The following is a 19,947-nucleotide window of genomic DNA, read 5'->3' on the forward strand; positions in this document are numbered from 1 at the left end:
CTTATCATATCAAATAATTTGTATAGTATTGGGATTAGTTGCTCTTTGAATGTCTGATAGAATTCACTTGTGAATCCATCAGGCCCTGGCGATTTTTTCTTAGGGAGTTCTTTGATGGCCTGTTCAATTTCTTTTTCTGATATGGGATTATTTAGGTATTCTATTTCTTCTGCTGTTAATCTAGGCAGTTTATATTTTTGTAAATATTCGTCCATATCTCCTAGATTGCTATGTTTATTGCCATATAATTGGGCAAAATAGTTTTTAATGATTGCCTTAATTTCCTCTTCATTAGAGGTGAGGTTTCCCTTTTCATCTTTGATACTGTCAATTTGGTTTTCTTCTTTCCTTTTTTTTATTAGATTGACTAGTACTTTGTCTATTTTATCTGTTTTTTCAAAGTACCAGCTTCTAGTCTTATTTATTAATTCAATAGTTCTTTTACTTTTGATTTTATTAACTTCTCCCTTGATTTTTAGTATTTCTAATTTAGTTTCCATCTGGGGATTTTTAATTTGCTCGCTTTCTAGTTTTTTGAGTTGCATGCCCAATTCATTAATCTCTGCCCTCCCTAATTTGTTAATATATGCACTCAAGGATATAAATTTCCCCCTGAGTACTGCCTTGCCCGCATCCCACAGAGTTTGGTAGGATGTCTCATCATTGTCATTTTCTTCAATGAAATTATTGATTGTTTCTATGATTCCTTCTTTGACAAATTGGTTTTGAAGAATCATATTATTTAATTTCCAATTAGTTTTTGATTTTCCTGTCCAGGTGCCCTTACTAATTATTATTTTTATTGCATTATGATCTGAGAAGGTTACATTTATTATTTCTGCTCTTTTGCATTTGTTTGCAATGATTCTATGCCCTATAACATGGTCAATCTTTGTGAATGTGCCATGTGCAGCTGAAAAGAAGGTGTATTCCTTTTTGTTCCTATTTATTTTCCTCCACATATCAATTAGATCTAATTTTTCTAGGACTTCATTCACCTCTCTTACCTCTTTCTTATTTATTTTTCGGTTTGATTTATCTAGATCTGACAGAGGAATATTTAGATCTCCCACTAGTATGGTTTTACTATCTATTTCCTTTTTGAGCTCTGCCAGTTTCTCCTTTATGAATTTGGGTGCTATGCCACTTGATGCATACATATTGAGCAGTGTTATTTCCTCATTGTTTATACTGCCTTTAATCAGGATGTAATGACCTTCCCTGTCTTTTTTAATCATACCTATTTTTACTTTGGCTTTGTCAGAAATCATAATAGCCACTCCTGCCTTCTTTTTCTCATTTGACACCCAAAAGATTTTGCTCAAACCCTGAACTTTAAACTTGTGTATGTCCACCCTCCTCATATGTGTTTCTTGTAGACAACATATGGTGGGATTTTGGTTTCTAATCCACTCTGCTATTTGCTTCTGTTTTATGAGCGAGTTCATCCCATTCACATTCAGAGTTATAATCATCAGTTGTGCATTTGCTGACATTTTCGAATTCTCCCCTCTTCCTTCCCCCTTTTTCCTTATACTTTTTCCTTTTAAATCAGTGGTTTGTTATTGAGCCGCTATCCCTTATCCCCTCCCTTGATTAACTTCCCTTTCTACCCCTCCCTTATTTTTCCCCCCATCTTTTTGTTTTTAAAGGCCTTATGAATTCCCTCCCTCTTCTCCCCTCCCTTTTTTTGACCTCCCCACTCCCCTGCTCCCCTTGGTTTACCCCTTCTAACTTTCTCAGAAGGGTTAGATAAGAGTTTTATGTCCCAATGGATAGTATAGCTACTCTTCCCTCTCCAGGTTTATTACACTAAAAGTAAGGTTTGATTATTACCTCTTAATACTCTCTTCCTCTCCTTCTTATAATAGTATTTGTCCCCTCTCCCTCCCATGCCCTCTTTGTGTGTAATAGAATACCCTATTTTCTTATTCACTCGAGTTTCTCTTGGTGTCCCCTGCTATTCACCCCCTCTTTCCCATCCCCCATGTCATCTTAGATTATTTAGTGTTCCACCCTCACCCTGTGAATTATTCTTCTGATTACTATAATAGTGAATATTATAATAGTGAATAGAGTCCACTACAGAGAATTATACATAACGTTTCTCTACATAGGAATACAGATAATTAGATCTCACTGAGGCCCTTAAAAAGGCAAATTTAAAAATTATAAGTTTTCTTTCTTTCCCCTCTGTATCTTATTTACCTTTTCATGTTTATCTCGATTTTTGTGGTTGGATATCAAACTTTCCATTTAGCCCTGGTCTTTTCTGTGCAAATACCTGGAATTCTTCAATTTTGTTGAATGCCCATACTTTCCCCTGGAAATATATAGTCAATTTTGATGGGTAGTTGATCCGTGGTTGCAGGCCAGCTCTCTTGCCTTTCTGAATATCGTATTCCAAGCCTTGCGGTCTTTTAGTGTGGAGGCTGCCAGATCCTGTGTGATCCTGATTGGTGCTCCTTGATATTTGAATTGTTTCTTTCTGGCTTCTTGTAAGATTCTTTCCTTTGCTTGGAAACTCTTGAATTTGGCAATTATATCCCTGGGCATTCTTTTCTTGATCGAATATCGCAGGTGTTCTATGAATCCTTTCAATGTCTATATTGCCCTCTTGTTGTAGGACTTCAGGGCAATTTTGCTGAATTATTTCTGTTAGTATGGAGTACAGGTTTCTATTAATTTCTGGTTTTTCTGGAAGACCAATTATTCTCAAATTGTCTCTTCTAGACCGGTTTTCTTGGTCTGTCACTCTCTCATTGAGATATTTCATGTTTCCTTCTATTTTTTCAGTCTTTTGACTTTGTTTTATTTGTTCTTGTTGTCTTGAGAGATCATTAGCTTCTAGCTGCTCAATTCTAGCCTTTAGGGACTAGTTTTCAGCTATAATCTTTCGGTTTTCAGCCATGATCTTTTGGTTTTCGGCCATAATCTTCTGGTTTTCGGCCATAATCTTCTGGTTTTCGGCTATAAGCTTCTGGTATTCCTTTTCAATCTGGTCATTTCTGGTGTTCAATTTGCTTATCAGTTCATTTGGTTTCCAAGCCCCACTTTCCAGTTGCAAGATTCTACCTTTTAAACAGTTATTTTCTTGCCAGATCTCTTCCATTTTCCTCAAAATCTCAGTTTTGAACTCTTCCATAGCTTGTGAGGAGTTTTCCTTATTTGAGGAGGGTCTGGGTGCTTGTTTGTTCTCCTCCTCTGTTTGCTCGGTTGTCTGGATTTTCTCTGTGTAAAAGTTGTCGAGTGTTAAAGGCTTCTTTTTCTTGTTGTTATTCTTTCTCTTCTGAGCTTCCTGAGACTGGGTAGCCATCATTAGCCCAGCAGCTTCTCAGGTTTATCCTCGCGCTCAGTGTCTGTCCAGGGTCTGTTGGCTCCTGAGGTCTGAGTTCTGGTTTTTTCCAATGTCAAGCCCCCTGGTGGACCCCCTTGCTTGATCCTCTGCAGGAGGTTCCTTTACAAGTCTCAGGGCGCTACTTCCACAGTTGTATACCCATCCACGCTGGTTCCCCACTCAGATTTTCAGAGCTTTAGTTCCTGGCTGTGTCTGCCTGTGCTCTCAGCCCGCGCTCTGCGCCCTGCGTCCACTCTCTGCTCCCGCGCTCAGATTTCGCATGAGTTCTTTGGCTTATTGGGGTCCTAAATCTTGCTGCTCTCAGGAACAGGCCCGGGAGCTTCCAATGACTCGATGGGCCCAAACTCGCTCTATTTCTTTTTAGCTGGCTTAGGCGCTATAGATGTGTGTGGAGGGGGTGGGGGTGGGGTGGTTGCTCAGCCCGCGATTTAGTGAGAGCTGTTTCACCCCTTTATAGCATGGAAATGCCTCGATTCCACATACCTTCCACGCTGTGCCCTGTTGTGGGGTTCCTCCATTCGTCTGGACTTGTTTTTATGTCCCCTTGAGGAGTTTTGTGTGTTTTGGTCAGGAGAGGTTAAGAGCTGCTTCTTACTCTGCCGCCATCTTAACCCGGAAGTCCCCAAGTCTTACTTTTGATAAAGGCATATTTAATCTAAAACTTTTTTTTTTTTAATTCTTCAACAACTTTCACAATTCAATGAGTTCAGGAAAATTTTATTAACTATTTTTTTTTAACTGTTACCTTCTGTATAGTTCTAAGATAGAATAATAGCAGTAAGGGGTCAGCAATAGGGATTCAGTGACTTGCACTTCTGAACTTCAGGCCTGGTTCTCAATCCACTGTGCCACCACCTGGCCCAATTATATTAACTAATAGTAGTGAAATAGAGGCAGCAGATGGAGATGGTATAGGTCAGCATTGGTGAACATTTTAGAGATTGCATGCCCAAACTGAGTGAGCCTTCAAACCACTTGTGCCCTGCCCCCTGCGTTACCCCAGACCATGGACAGAGGGGAGGGTGATATGAGAAATGACCTCAGGCACTCGTGGGGAGGGGAAACAGAACAGCCCCCTTCATTCCACCCCAGTTCCTGTGCCACAGCTTTGCCAACACGGCTCTAGGATATCCTCAGTCGAACTACTATATTTTAGATTGGACACAAACTCCTTCAAGTCTTTCCTGATACTGCATTGAGAATAGCTGTCCCCATTTCTATCTTTTTGGTTTTATATCCTTCCAGACTTTTGCATATCTCCAGAATTACATCCGTTTTTCTATATGATTAATTATATTATCAATCCATATATTTTTATGAAAAACTCTTTTGGAAGGCAAAATAATTATTTTTCCATTTATGTCTGGTTCTTAGAGCAAAAGAATCCCAGTCTTTGCCCATTAATAGTTTTTATCATGTTCTTTTTCTATTCTACAGTTAGCTATTTCCTCCCATGAGAATGCCACCCCTGTGAAATTGTTACATAATTCCGCCGGGCATCTGAATGGGCCAGCGCGCACTGTTGGTGCTGCACTCATTGGCTACTTAGGTAAGACAGAATTCTGCTGCGGACCTTTGTATATGCATAGCAATCTTAAGTAAAATAATGAGTTAAATGATTACTTTATGTCTTCCTGCTGTCTCAGTGGTGTCATTCATACTGACAATTTTTTTGCCTTTTTAATTAATACTTTTTTAATAATAATAATGTAATTCATATATTGTTTATCCTACTCTTTTTGTTAAAATTGCATTCATTGTTTTCTGTGTTTTGGTTCAACTGATGTGTTAGTAATGAACAAATAAAGACATAAAAAATTTGAGACAATGCAATCCCAGGGTCAGTTGTATTATGCAATATTTTCTGGGATCATGTAAACATTCAAATTTAGTATTGGTATCTATGATTGATTCAAGGAATGAGGTGTGAAGAAAAAACTTAAAACAAGAAGGATTTAATTTTCCTCTAAATCACATATATTTCATTAGTTAGTGCTCAGCGGTATTTTATAATACCAAAATGTCCTTAAACTTAACTAACCTTATTACCAAGCTACCATAATCTGATTTTAAAAAGGAAAATCTTTCCCAACCTTTTAATTTTTTTTCTTTTTAAACCCTTAACTTCTGTGTATTGGCTCCTTGGTCGAAGAGTGGTAAGGGTGGGCAATGGAGGTCAAGTGACTTGCCCAGGGTCACACAGCTGGGAAGTGTCTGAGGTCATATTTGAACCTAGGACCTCCAGTCTCTAGGCCTGACTCTCAATCCACTGAGCTACCCAGCTTGCCCCCCTTTTAATTTTTTTTAAAACCATCCTTTTTTTTTCTTTCCATCCATTCTGGAGAACTGAATTAGCAAAATACATTCTTGATATTTCAAGATAAATTTTAAATTACATAGACAGAATATTGCATTCTCCGGTTTTTACAGGCTGCTTAACTGATCATATGTGTGATTTGTACTAGCCTTTATTACATACTGGCAACCAAATTCTATATTTTTCTTAGTTCTTATAATTTTAGCAATTAATAGCATGTTATTTATTTTTTTGTTGCTTTTTTTCTTTGTAATAGTGTATTGAGAACACTTTTTCTTTATTCTAACCACATTTTTTCACTTTTTTTTATTCCTAAAACTTTGATAATTGTCAGGACTTCCAGTATGGAAACTGCCTTTGCTATTATAGATCAACAATCCACCTATCCCATAACCTGGCACTGACCGTTTGAGTCACTTATGCATTACTGTGGGTACCCAGGACACTCTTTTAAAGATAATTTGCATTATTAACACTTTCTCCATCATTTTCTTAAGTCTAGACAATCAGCAACACAGTAAATCAAGCCCTGAATGGTTGAGTTTGCCAATTTCAGAGGCACACACTGCAAATTTTAATAATGGTTTCTCAAAAGCTGGTTCACATTATCTCCAGGTTTGGTAATTTATCCATTCTGCCGTTCTGCCTTGCCTTTCTTAATTGAATTCAACAGAAATTAATTGAGCATGTATTCTCTGCCTAGAAATGATGTGTTTTATAAGTAATCATCAGTATTTCAGTGTATTTATGAAATAATCACAAATATCACCCAAAAGTGAAAAATTTTAAGTGTCGTTTGCATCTATATGTTTTGGTGTCAAACTTGTGACTTCATCTTATAGAGAGATCTGCATGATAAAAGTTGTTTTTGGCAAAAACTTCCTTTTCATATTGGCAACTTTTCTGTAACTTATAGACATAAATTATATTTCTTAGGGAATGAGAGGATAAATTATTTGCCCATTGTGATATAGCCTTGTCTTGGAGGCTTGTCTTGAGCCCGGGTCTTCCTGACTTGGAGACTGCCTTTTTGTCTACATTAGCTAAGCCAAATTGATTGGCTCACATCTCTCAGAATTAAAAAATTACATAATTGTTTTTTGATTCTTATGCAATACCTATCTGAGTCCTTTCTCTTGTTCTGCAAGGATAAGTTCTAATGGTTTTATAAACACATTTTTAAAAGAGCCTGTTAGAGTTTTATCCCTGGATAACCACTTGAAAGTCAAATCAATACTGCAGTTGATTTTGAAATTCTACAAATCAATATTTTTTTAAAATCACCTACCAAAATTGTCGAAAATAATCTTTTGAGTTTGCATTATGCAGTCTATTTTGTATCAATTCACAATATTTGTAAATGAATGAAAAAAGCATTTACTAATCATTTGACATGTGCAAATTACCTTGATTTTATTAGAATAATCATTTTGAATAAAGGATGAGATATGGAATTTATATCCAAGTACCATCAAAATGGGTTGCATTATTTTTATACTTACTGTTAAAAAAAAATTTTTTTAACCCTAACAATATTTCACTGTCTTTGAATCAGGAGTAAGAACATTTATACCTAAGCCTGTGGCCACAACTTTACAGTACATTGGTGGAGCTGCTGCCATTCTGGGTTTAGTAGCCATGGCATCAGATGTGGAAGGGTTATATGCTGCTGTAAAGGCCCTGGTTTGTGTAGTAAAGAGCAACCCATTAGCCAGCAAAGAAATGGAAAGAATCAAAGGTTACCAGGTATGTAAATAAAAGATTTCTGTCTTTATTTTTCCTCTTTTAAAAATTCCTTTTATTTTCATGATGGTTAATAGCACATTTTTTTAGCTACAGAAGAGTAACATAGTCTAAATTCACTCAGGAAACTTGAAATTCATTATATAAATTTTAAAAGACATGAAATAAGGTGAAGTTATTTGTGATTTTTTTTTCCTTCTACATTTTCAAACTTTTTCTAGTTGGACAGATTACTTCAGTATAGGTTTTACATGCTTTGAAATGCTCATTGGACCATAGTGACTGGATAGATGCAGTAATAAATATAGCACTGGATTTCAGAGCCTAGCTCCATTGTGAAGGTGAGACAGGGTACCACTTCCTAGATCATGATCATCCATCCCAGACTTGGGGCCATGGTTTGTGAAATAACTGACATAAAGGCATGTTGCCATATGCTCATTCCCTTTTAGAGGTCCTGAAATATCTTCACTATTTTTTAATCAGTAACACTTCCCAACTCTATTCCAACCCCAATACCCTGAATTTTAGAGGGGCTAAAGCTGTTTGAGTACAAATATGATTAGAACGAAAACTAAATGTTCTGTATTTGAACAAGGAAGAGAAACAAGTACTTGGAGAGTTTAAATTTCTTTTGCCTATAAATGTTACCATCCATTTTAAAGCTGTGTTGACAGTTTCCTAGAAATGGATGAAGTAGTTTTAAGAAATACTTATTTAATTATATAGGTTTGATTTTTTTTTTTTGAAAATTTTTTTAACTTAAAAATGATTCAATTTCAGAAGATTCTGAGAAGATACAGAGAACAGCCAAATATCTTATTCATTTAGCTTTCAGTATCCAGACACACAATGTTCTCCGATGTTTTCAGTTTTTAAGTATTCAGGATATTTTATCAACTGGCATTTTACATCTGTTTTATTTTAGCTATTGGCAATGCTACTGAAAAAGAAACGTTCTCTTCTGAATAGCCATATTCTCCATCTGACTTTCTCTTTGGTGGGAACTGTTGATAGTGGACATGAGACATCCATCATTCCAAACTCTACTGCCTTCCAGGATTTGCTTTGTGATTTTGAAGTATGTATAGTTGTAATAATGCATAATTTTATCATCAGCAAATCAGTTTCGCTAATTATGTTGATAAGATGAGGAATATCAAATTTAATAAACTGAGTCTCTTAGTGAATGCTGTAATGAAGACCTTTGACTAAGGTATTGGGGGAAGATCCAAAGAGTAGGTTATACATAGTCAAATTAAGGCAAATAAAGGTTATGGTTTATAAACTATAAATTTGTCTGCAATTACCACCTATTAATCCTATTTTACAGGTCTGGCTTCATGCACCATATGAGTTACATCTTTCATTATTTGAACACTTCATTGAACTACTCACAGAGTCCAGGTATTAGTTAATGACTGATGTTTTGAACTAAGAATTTTCAGTAGGCAAAGGAATTTTTTCATACAGAGTGAACTAGAACTGTTCATTAAAACTGCTTTCTTTTTCAGTGAAGCTTCAAAAAATGCTAAATTAATGAGAGAATTTCAGTTAATCCCAAAGCTGCTACTTACACTTCGCGATATGTCTTTGTCTCAACCCACCATTGTTGCTATTAGTAATGTGCTGAGCTTCTTACTTCAAGGCTTCCCCAACAGCAATGACTTGCTCAGGTAATATAAACTCTTGTCTTGCTTTAAAAAGAATTTTTTTTTAATGTGGTACTGAAATGAAGCTTCTGTCAGGAAAAGTAATAAATTATTGAATTCTTTGCTTGAAGTATAAGAATTGGTTGGTATAACTTTTTCATTACCTTCTTATTCATATACTTCCATGTTCTTCCTTATACCTATCAAAGCTCTCTTTCTTTCTTTTTTTTTTTGGGGGGTGGGGGAAGGTACAAATGAGTGTAGTTGGGACTTATTCTCAAGGATAGAGGAACATTTTGTTTTTTTAAGAAGGCAAAAAAAATTATATATAGCAAAATTGTAAATAATTCTACAGGGGGAGAAAGTGCACCTTCATTGGAATAAAGTATTTCTGATGAAAGAAGAAGGCTGAGGAGTAATTTTGAAATGCAGACTCAAGAGTCAAGAGAAATTTAAATGTCTTTATTTCAGTTACTGGAAAGGGCTACAGATCATGTTGTGCTAACATCCTGACAGGGAGAGACAAACAGGATGTCTTTCAGAAGTTTAATAACTTTGAGTATTGAGGAAATTAAAGAAGAAAAATAGAGAACCATCTTCTGAGATCTGAAGAGGAAAAAGAAAAGAGGACAAAAGGAGAAACAAATTAATATAGGAGGGAGTATCGAGGGGGGGCACACCTTGATATTTTTCTTAATTAGATTATGTGAAAAGAGGATACAATTATGGAGGATGGGGTGAGGAAAGGATGAGCATTAGATTATCCTCTTCTGAATTGGACAAAGTAGGTTTCACACACACTCAGACTCACACATTCTCACCACACACATTCTCTCTGTGTCTGTCTGTCTGCCTGTCTATCTGTCTGTCTTTCTCCCCCTCGACCTTCCTTATTTCCCCCCTCCTCTCCCTCCCTTTCTCTCTACACATTCATCTTTAGCCCAGATGTACCGCAAACCACACAGAGAAACAAGCTTGGATAGGAAGACTGAGGTTAAGGGAGTGGGGAGGTGATAACACTGGGGAGGCAACAATTATGTGCAAAATAAATTTCTTCATCTCAGAGGAAAAGGGGAACAGAGGGATAGGGGAAGAAAATAGAGAACTGCAGGGGCTATTTGCCACTTGAGAAGATGGTTGAACATATTCTGTTCTATTATTGTGCTGGAAAAAATGAAAGAATTTCAAAGAATTCTTGGTAGTATGAATTGGTGCAGAATGAAGTGAATCAAAGCAGGAAAAGATTTTATATAAAGGCAACAGCATTATGAAGAATAACAAATTTGAAAGACTAAAGATCTCTTATCAGTATAATCAGAGCACTTGTATTAAGGCATGCAGTATCCACATCTTGGCAGAAAAGTGATGGGTTCAAGGTGAAGAAGGAGATAGGTAATTTTAGTAATGGCCATCCTATCTCATTTTGCCTGGCTCATGCTTATTTGGTACAAGGATTTTTTTGTGTATGTCCATAGTGGTGTTTTTCTTTCTCAGTTTTTAAGGAGGCTGAGGGAATATTATCAATAGTGATACCTAAAAAGAAAACAGTTTTTTAAATTGCACAGTAAAGAACAGAAGGAGGTTCAGAAGGCACGGAAAAGTTTTGAAAGTAAGATGGAATTTATCATTTAGATTTATTTAATAAACCAGTAGTGTGAAATGAAGATCTTTGAGTTTATATATACATAGCTAGTATTTTCTTTCAAGCATTTTTTTTTTCTAATTTTCTGCTGGGTTATGTGGAAATGTTCTTTATTTTGTGTTTAAATTCAGAATAAAAATAAAAAGGGACTGAGCTTAGAGTGATGGAGTTTATATGTATATAAAATTGGAGGCATATAGTAGTGACAATAACAACTAACATTTATATAGCTCTTTAAGGTTTATAAATGTTTTATATATGTTATTACTTTTGATCCTCACAACAACCTTGTGATGTAGATGCTCTTATTACCCCCAATTTACAGAAGGTGAAATTAAGGCTGAAAGATACCAGAGTAATATAACTAGTCATCTGAGGCAGCATTTGAATTCAGATCTTCTTGGCTGTAAAGCCACTATGCTATACCCCTGAGATATTTTTATTAAAGCCTACGGAATGGATGAAATGGTTCTGGGAGAGAGTCTATTATTGAGAAGATATCATAGGCATTGAGGAAGGTAGAAATTGAGAAAGAACTATTATATTAGGCAAGTAAGAATTCATCACTTGATTTGGGTTTACTTCAAATTGAACCTCTTCTTTTTTGTCATATGGATGTCTATCTTGGAGGGGAAAGATGAAATGACAATATTGGGAAATATAGATATAGACAAAAATCATAAAGAACCTTTTTTTTTAAGAATTTATCCTTAATCTAGGGGAAAGTAGATAGACTGGCAATAGATGGGCAAAAAAGATACTAGGTTATAGGAGTTTGAGGAGTCCATGGTTAATGAGTAAGTAGAGAAGGAAAGTATAGACTCCTCTTACTGGAAGTTAGGAGGAGAGTTCTATGATGTTTGAACTTATAATAAACTTAAAAGAAGGATTTATTGTTTTGTTTTTAAGCTAGATTAGACCTAAATTTGTTTGTAGATAGAGGGAGGATTGTAGGAAAGAAACAGAACGAAAACAAGAGGGCTTTATCAGCGAAACAAGATGGGAATCAAGGACACAGGTAGAATGGTTAGTTTTGGCCAAAAGGTAGGGCCACATCTTTATCTGAAATCTGTGGGAAAGAAGAAGATGAAGACAGAAAGTTCTGAGATATAAGTGATTTGGAGACAAATGGTGTCTATCTTCTCAGATGAAATTATCAGCCAAGGAGTGGAGGAGACATATAGTTGGATCCTTGTGGTGAAGGTTTTGCAACAACCCAGTGTGAAATAATGTAATATCAGAAATGAATTTTTTTCTTAAATTATGTACTGTGGTGAGGGATGAATTAAATGAAGATTGGGTAACTTAAATTCATTCATACTTCATGTGTTGCAAATTTCTGGAAAATTTTACTGCCTTTAGATTTATTCTTGTATCTTCAAAACTTAAGTAGAAACAATTATAGTTATTGTTTGATTCTTAAGAAAACTTTTAAGTGCCTTACAACCCACAGAACCTGAGTTGAGATCATCAGTTTTCAAATAGCATTTATTAAGTACCAAATGTGTGAGTCACTGTGCTGGAAATAATGTCTTTTCTACTGCCAACATGGACATGATTCCTTATTTTCTTTTTCCGTGTGTGAAGGTTTGGACAGTTCATTGCTTCCACTTTGCCAACATTTGCTGTCTGTGAGAAATTTGTAGTCATGGAAATAAACAATGAAGAAAAGCTGGACACTGGTAAGAATTCTTGGATATGAAAAATATCAGTAGTAAGGAAGCTTTTTAGAAATGGAAAATTCCTTGAAATCTAGGCCCACTTGCAGCTTTTAGATTGACCACTGTTGCTACAACAATACCACCTTACTCCTGTGATGCGAAAAACATTTTTCAGTTCTTTTACAGGATCACATTGATCTTCACAACATTCCAATAAATTAGGAAGAACAGATGGTGATATCACTTGTTAATGAGGAAAACGAGAACATAGTCCATGCTCAGAGATGAGTCAGTTTTAACCCAAACTAGATCCGAGGTCTCCTGATGAGGGACTCTTCACTATCTTTTTAACTTTTTTTGGTCAAGTAGAAAAGCAACAAAAGAGTGTAAATACTTTATATTTAGATTGAAGACTTCATATGAAATTCTCTAATACCTCATTCTTTTTTTTGGCCAACTTACTCAGTAAGCTTCAGCAATGGGGCTATTATCTAAGCTTCAGGTACCAGTGCAGTGCTCAGTACCTTACATTGTTCTGTCTTGGTCTCATGGAAAGAGATGGCCTTTGAGTCAAGAAGACTTTGATTCAAGTCCTGTTTCTGACCCATCCTTCCTAGGTTACCTGAGGCATGCCACTTCCCTTCTGACCTCCCAGGCAACACCTTGCAGAGCAGGTGTTGACTTGCATTGGTGTAAATAGTTTCCTCTTCAGAAATTCCCTGCATGGATGACATTAATGGTCTAGTGGGGAAACAATATCATTGCAAATGAATGAATCATATTTGTATAAATAAAATAAATATTAATGATAATAAGAATGTTTCATTTGTGAGTAAAGTGCCTAAACATTTATTGATTTAAAGTACCTTGAAAAGATACTTCAGAAATTTACAAGTAGGAGGAAATTATAGAAATTACTTTTTCTTTGTTTTCTTCCCTGTCCATTAAATATTATTAGGGAAAAGCTGTTTTGTGGGTTTGTTTTTCTGTAGATACTGTAGAAGACTGTAGTGTATTTGCACATAATTTAGGGAGTTTCTGTCTTAGATTCCTTCACTGCAAGCCATACTATACTGTCATTTCAGCTTAGTTTCCACAGGGAAATTTTTAACAAATAAAAGACATGACACATACCTTCAAGTAGCGTTTATGCTATTTGGGAATATACTATACACAAATTGGATAAAAGGACTATAACTTAAAGGTTGCAAGATATCCTTGAGGTCTTTTAGGACACCTCTTTCATTTTAGAGATGAGCAAGTTGAGTCTATAGAGCATTTCATTGACTTGCCACAAATCTTGAGGTCTTTTAGGACACCTCTTTCATTTTAGAGATGAGCAAGTTGAGTCTATAGAGCATTTCATTGACTTGCCACAAATCATACCACTAGAAAGTGGCAGAGCCTAGGACCAGACCCTCTGACACTAGGAAAGATCCTCTGTCATCAAATCCAGCACTTGTCCTAGAGTATGCTGAAATACTGCCAATGCATATAAATGACTCTATTTAAACAGAGTAGAAAAATCCCCAAATGATACAAAATAAGTTTGAATTACACAGAAACACTTCCTAAAGCCAATGTGATTAGAGTTGGTTTTAGAAGAAAAGGGAGTAGGGCACCTAAATGGTTCAGTGGATTAATGGCCAGGCGTAGAGATGAGAGTTCCTAGATTCAAATCTAGTCTCAGACACTTCTTAGCTGTGTGACCCTGGGCAAGTCACTTAACCCACATTGCCTAGTCTTTACCACTCTTCTGCCTTGGAACCAAGTATTGATTCTAAGGCTGAACTTGAAATGTTTTAAATGGAGAATCTTTGTTATTCAATCATTCAATTATTCAATCAAATGTCCAGCTCTTTGTGATTCCATGGACTCTAGCATACCAGGCCCTTCTAATCCTCCACTCTCTCCTGAAGTCTGCCCAAGCTCATGTTCATGGTTTCTGTGACACTCACCAACTCATCCTGTGCTGTTCCCTTTTTCTTTTGCCTTCAGTCTTTCCCAATGTCAGGGTCTTTTCCAGTGAAGCCTATCTTCAGAGTTTCATCTTCAGTATTTGACCTTCTAGTGAATAGTTTTTATCTCCTTGCTGTCCAGGGGACTCTCAAAACTCTTCTTCAGCACCATAGTTCAAAAAGGGTTGATTCTGCTGTTCTGAGTTTTCCTCTTATAGACCAACTTTACAACAGTATGTTGCTTCTAAAAAAAGTCACAGCTTTGTATGGACCTGTGTAAGCAAGATGATGTCTTTTTTAGTATGCTATCCAGTTTTGCAGTAGCTTTCCTTCCAAGGAACAAATGTTTAATTTCATGGCTGCAGTGCCACTGTCTGTCCAGGAAAGTGGCATGCCTCAGGTAACCTAGGAAGGATGGGTCAGAAACAGGACTTGAATCCAAGTCTTCTTGACTCAAAGGCCATCTCTTTCCATGAGTCAAAGACAGAACAATGTGAGTCCAGGAATCTGACATTATTTCCATTTATTCTCCTTTTCTTTGCCAGGAAGCGATAGGGTCATTTGCCAAGACCATCTTTTTTTTTTTTTTCTTTTTCACTTTGATCAAGAGGTTTCTTAATTCTTTGCTGTTTGCGATCAGAGCAGTATTGTGTCTGCTATCTAATATTGTTGGTATTTCTCCCGCCAACCTTAATTCTAGCTTTTGATTTCATCCAGCCTGGCATTTCTCATGATGTACTCTGCATCTAAGTTGAATAAATAAAGTGACAATATACAGCCTTGTCATACTCCTTTTTCAATCTTAAACCAGTTGTTTCATGTTCAGTTCAAAATGTTGTTTCTTGGCCCTCACAAAAGTTCCTAAGGAGACAAGTAAGATGATTTGTTACTTTCATCTCTTTGAGGAATGTGTGTATCACAACACATTTAATGTAGTCAATGAAGCAGAAACAGATGCTTATCAGGAACTCTCTTGCTTTCTCCATAATCCAGTGAATGTTATCAATTTGATCTCTAGTTTCTGTCTTCAAAAACCACCCTAGTGATTCTTGGTTCGTATGTTGCTGAAGCTTAGCTTGCAAAATGTTATGCATAACCTTTCTGGCATGTGAAATGAGTGCAACTGTTCAGTAATTGGAATATTCTTTGGCATTACCCTTCTTTAGGATTGGAACAGAAATTGATTTTTCCCAATCCAGTGGTCACAGTTGAGTTTCCCAGATTTGGTGCATTTTAGCAGCATCATCCTTTAGGATCTTAAGCAATTCAGATGGAATTCTGTCATCCCTACTAGCAATTAATAACTATTGTTAACAATGCTTCCTAAGGCTGCTTGACTTTGTTTTCTGAAATGTCTGGCTCTAGATTAATATTCACGTTGTGGTTATTGTTGATGTTAAGATCTTTCTTGTAAAGATTTTTCTGTGTTTTCTTGTTGCTTCTTTTTAGTCTCTTAACATCTGTTAAGTCCACTGTCTTTTATCTTGATCATTTTTGCCTGGAATATCCCTTTGATATCTCAAATTTTCTTGAAGAGATATCATCTTTCCTGTTGTTTTTTATTGTTCCTTTTTCCTATTGTTTTCTTCTGTTTCTTTGTATTACTCATTTAAAAGCGTCTTAGTATCTTTCCTTGCTTTTTCTGTGAAATTCTTCATTCAGGTGGTTATATTATTCCCTTTCCCTTTTCTTCTTTCCTGAGCTATTTGCAAAACCTCACCAGACAGCCATTTTGCTTTCTGGCTCTTCCATCTCATATTCAGAAAGGATGTTAAGTCTGAATTTTGCAGTAAAAAGTTCATGATCCTCTGAGCTGCAGTTGGTTCTAGACCTTGTTTTGACTGACTATTCAGAGCCTTCTTTGGCTGCAAAGTATGCAATCAATCTGATTTACATATTGACCATTTGGTGATGTTGTATGTAGCCACCTCTTAGGTTGCTAAAAAAAAATATTTGCCATGACCAACAAGTTAGCTAAACTCTAATAGTCTCTATTCTGCCTCATCCTACTTACTATCCTACTTACTCCTAGACTAAATTTGCCTGTTATTTTAATTATCTTTTAAAATTAATTAATTAGTTTATTGCATTAAAATAACTCCCCCTCCATTACAAAAGGCATCATTTGTCAAAAAGATTTAGGTATGTATAAGACTATCTCATTTCTCTCAATTCTTTCTCTGAAGGTGAACATTCACAGTTCTTCAAATGATATTTCTTTTGCTGTATATAATGTTCCCTTGGTTCTACTCATTTCACTATACGTAGTTTCTTGTAGATCTTTCCATGTTTTTCAAAAGTTACTTGCTCATCATTTGATTTCCAACTATGTAACATCTTTTTTTGGTCTTATTTCTAGAATGTTGTAAGTCTTCATAGAACTGATCAATTTTGGGCTTTTTTTGGTATCTGTGGTTGATGCATAGACTTGTATTACTGTCATATTGAACTGTTTGCTTTGGATTCAAACAGATATCATTGTTGTTTTGGAGATTACATCTCAATTTTTCTTTTCTCACCTTTTTTTTTTAATGAGGGATATTCCATTTAAGGAATTTTTGCCCATAATAATAGATTAATTAAATTCATCCATTCCCCATCCATTTTAAATTCACCAACACCCAAGACGGCTATGTTTAAACTTTCTATCTCCTCTTTGGCCACATCCAGTTTACCTTGGCTCATAGATCTTCCATCCCAGGTTCCTATGCAATATTGATTTGGACTTTCCTTTTATCACCAGACACATCTGCAGCCAAGCTTCGTTTTGGTTTTGGGTCCAGCTGCTTCATTAGTACTGAAGCTTCTTATAGATGCCCTTCACCCTTCCCTGGTGGCATTTTAGACACTTTCTAATCTGAGGGCCTGATTGAGTCTGGAAACACGGTTTGGAGCATGTTGGAAAGGATTTTAGAAACTAAACTGAGGTCTTTAAATTTGTTCCTAAAGGCAGGGAAGGAATGGTGTGCTCATATCTCTGTTGAAGGAAATTTGGCTTTGGTTTGGAGAGACTTGAATCCAGGGAAGCTTTGCACAATAATCTAGGAGGGAAGAGAAGATTGCGTGAATTCAGGTGGTAGCTATCTGGGAAGAGAGAAGAGATTGAATGTAACCTGTTAGACAGACAGAAATGGTAAGATAAGATTGGCCCTGAGTAGCCATGTGGAGTAAAGGAGAAGGAGCCATCAAAAATTATGCTACACCTACAACTGAGGAGATTGGAAGGATAATGGGTGATTTTGACAGCAAGAGGGAAGTTGGGAATAGAAAAGGGCTTGGGGAGAAAGATCATTGTTTTAAATGTGTTAATTTTGAGATTTCTGCAATCTCAAATAATAATGATATTGATGAGATAAGATTGAAACTCACCGAGAAGATTTAGGCCAGATGGACCAAGGGTCACATATCCCTTCCTCCTCCTTCCTCTCCTCAGCCAAAGTCCATGCTGAGAAATAAGAATGAACCTTCTTTTCTGCCTCTACAGTTCCTCCTTTTTCTTTTCTTTTTATCTTGCTTGTTCTATGCCACTTCTTCACCTTTTCTCATCTACTCCATCTCTTCTTTAAATTCCTCCCTCCCATCAACTTCTTTCTCTTTTCCTAATCTCTGTTCCCTTTTCACCCCTTTGCTGTTATTTTATCTTTCTTTCTCCTTTTCTTCTTTGCCTGTTGATCATTTTTCTTCTGCTTATACATCCATCTGTTATTTTCATTCTTTTTCCTACTCTAAAATATTTTCTCTTCTCTATCTCCTGTCCCTTGATCAGATACAGTATGGAAAAGAAGTATATTTATTCTCATTACATTGTCATGGAGTTTTGTTTTACTTCTATGTGGCAAGAAGGTGATGTTTCCCCTGGCAATCAGTTATCCTTTTATGGAGAAAGAAATAATTGTAATCCCAGGATTAGAATAACCAATATCATCATTTCATATCAAATCAGAGCTGAGATAATAATATTTCAGAAATAAAAGAAAAGGGAACTGATTTTATCTTAGAATTTTTCTGTTTCTCCTTGTTATTGGCAAGGTGTATGAAAAAGTTCTTCTAGATGAATAATTTGGGGAAGAAAATCTTGATATTTCAGTGCACAGAGATTGTTCTCATGGGATGTCTTACATGTGGAATTTAATGACTCTTTTCTTAGGAACTGAGGAAGATTTCGGAGGTCTTGTATCTGCTAATCTTATCCTTTTGAGAAATAGATTGTTAGATATTCTACTTAAACTAGTCTACTCATCAAAGGAAAAGACAAATATTAATATACAGTAAGTAAAACTCACTTAAAATTGCATGCTGATTATTACTTTTGTTTTTTAGCTTGATGTACTTCTAAAATATATAGAATAAGTCAGAGAATACCTAAAGAAATAACTTATACCATCATAATTTTAATGAATGTTAATTTCAGTTTGAGATCCTTTTTTAAAAAAAGTTATTGTGTGATTTTGGGTCTCATCTCACTAAACCCTGAAACTAATTTTGGAACCTGATTCTCTTCCATTTGAATAGAGCTTGTGAAGACCTGGTCCGGACACTGGGTTTTGACTGGCTCCTGATGTTTACTGAGGAACATTTGCATTCGACTACAGTGACTGCAGCCATGAGGATTCTGGTTGTCTTGCTGAGTAACCAATCTGTTCTCATCAAGTTTAAAGAAGGACTCAGTGGTGGAGGCTGGCTCGAGCAGACGGATTCTGTCTTGACCAATAAAATTGGCACTGTGCTAGGTATGTTACTTTTTACCTAGAAAAGAAGCAAGATTTCCTCTTCTCCCTAACCTTACAGACAACTTGTGATTGCTGGTTCTTTGGCTCTTAAGCCTGGAACATCTCTGTAAGCTTTGTAACATCTCTCAGATTAGGCTCAAATCATGAGGGTAATCTGTGGTCAGTGGTAAATCACCAATTTGGGTCATTCTTTCCCAGCCCAGTTCAAAATCTCAGCACTTCAGAGTGATTAGGGTTCAGGTTAATAGTTGTTCATTGAATCATTTAGTAAAGTTACAGTAAAGATTCACTAAGCATCTTCAAGGCACCAGGAGAAGTTCTAAGTATGGGGGCACAAAGAAAAGCAAAAACAAGCCTTGCCCTGAAGGAGCTAGTTAATGATCTGATTGGGAGATTGACAAAGGGTAACAGCCAAACAACCATCAACAAAAAAGATATGCATATTTTGTCTGTTTGTTTCTCTGTAGGTCTATACATACACAGATACATATAAATTGGATGTAATCTCACAGGAAAGACCCTAGCATTAAGGAGGACCTAGAGAGAAGCTTCTTATAGCAGGGTCGATTTTACCTGGGGCTAGAAGGAAGCTAAGAGAGACTTGGAGAGAGAGCATTCCAGGGATGGGTAATAGCCAAAAAAATGCCTGGAGTTTTGGGATAGAATGTTCAAGGAATATCAAGGAGGCTGGAAAGTTAGGAAGGGGACAGTTTGGGAAGGGCTTTAAAATCCGAACCAAGGATTTTATGTTTGTTCCTGGAGGCAATAGGGAACCACTAGAGTTTATTGAATAGAGGAAAGACCTGGGCAAATCCACACTTTAGGATAGTCTTTTTGATGGCTAAGGGGAGGTGTCTTGGGACAGTCAGGAAAGCCAGTCAGTATC

General features: G+C 36.3%; 1 protein-coding gene across 1 annotated transcript in view; it reads left to right on the plus strand.

The window, feature by feature from the left end:
* WDFY3 (WD repeat and FYVE domain containing 3) overlaps window positions 1–19,947 on the plus strand; it is a 325,051-nt gene that overhangs the window by 200,288 nt on the left and 104,816 nt on the right. Inside the window, exons 22-29 of the mRNA XM_044681612.1 lie at window positions 4,796–4,907; window positions 7,231–7,421; window positions 8,347–8,499; window positions 8,752–8,825; window positions 8,933–9,094; window positions 12,300–12,394; window positions 18,479–18,599; window positions 18,844–19,061. Coding sequence (XP_044537547.1) covers window positions 4,796–4,907; window positions 7,231–7,421; window positions 8,347–8,499; window positions 8,752–8,825; window positions 8,933–9,094; window positions 12,300–12,394; window positions 18,479–18,599; window positions 18,844–19,061 — 1,126 coding nt within the window. The remainder of the gene's footprint in view (window positions 1–4,795; window positions 4,908–7,230; window positions 7,422–8,346; window positions 8,500–8,751; window positions 8,826–8,932; window positions 9,095–12,299; window positions 12,395–18,478; window positions 18,600–18,843; window positions 19,062–19,947) is intronic.

Source organism: Gracilinanus agilis, chromosome 6 (genome assembly GCF_016433145.1).
Source record: "Gracilinanus agilis isolate LMUSP501 chromosome 6, AgileGrace, whole genome shotgun sequence".
Lineage (NCBI taxonomy): Eukaryota > Metazoa > Chordata > Mammalia > Didelphimorphia > Didelphidae > Gracilinanus > Gracilinanus agilis.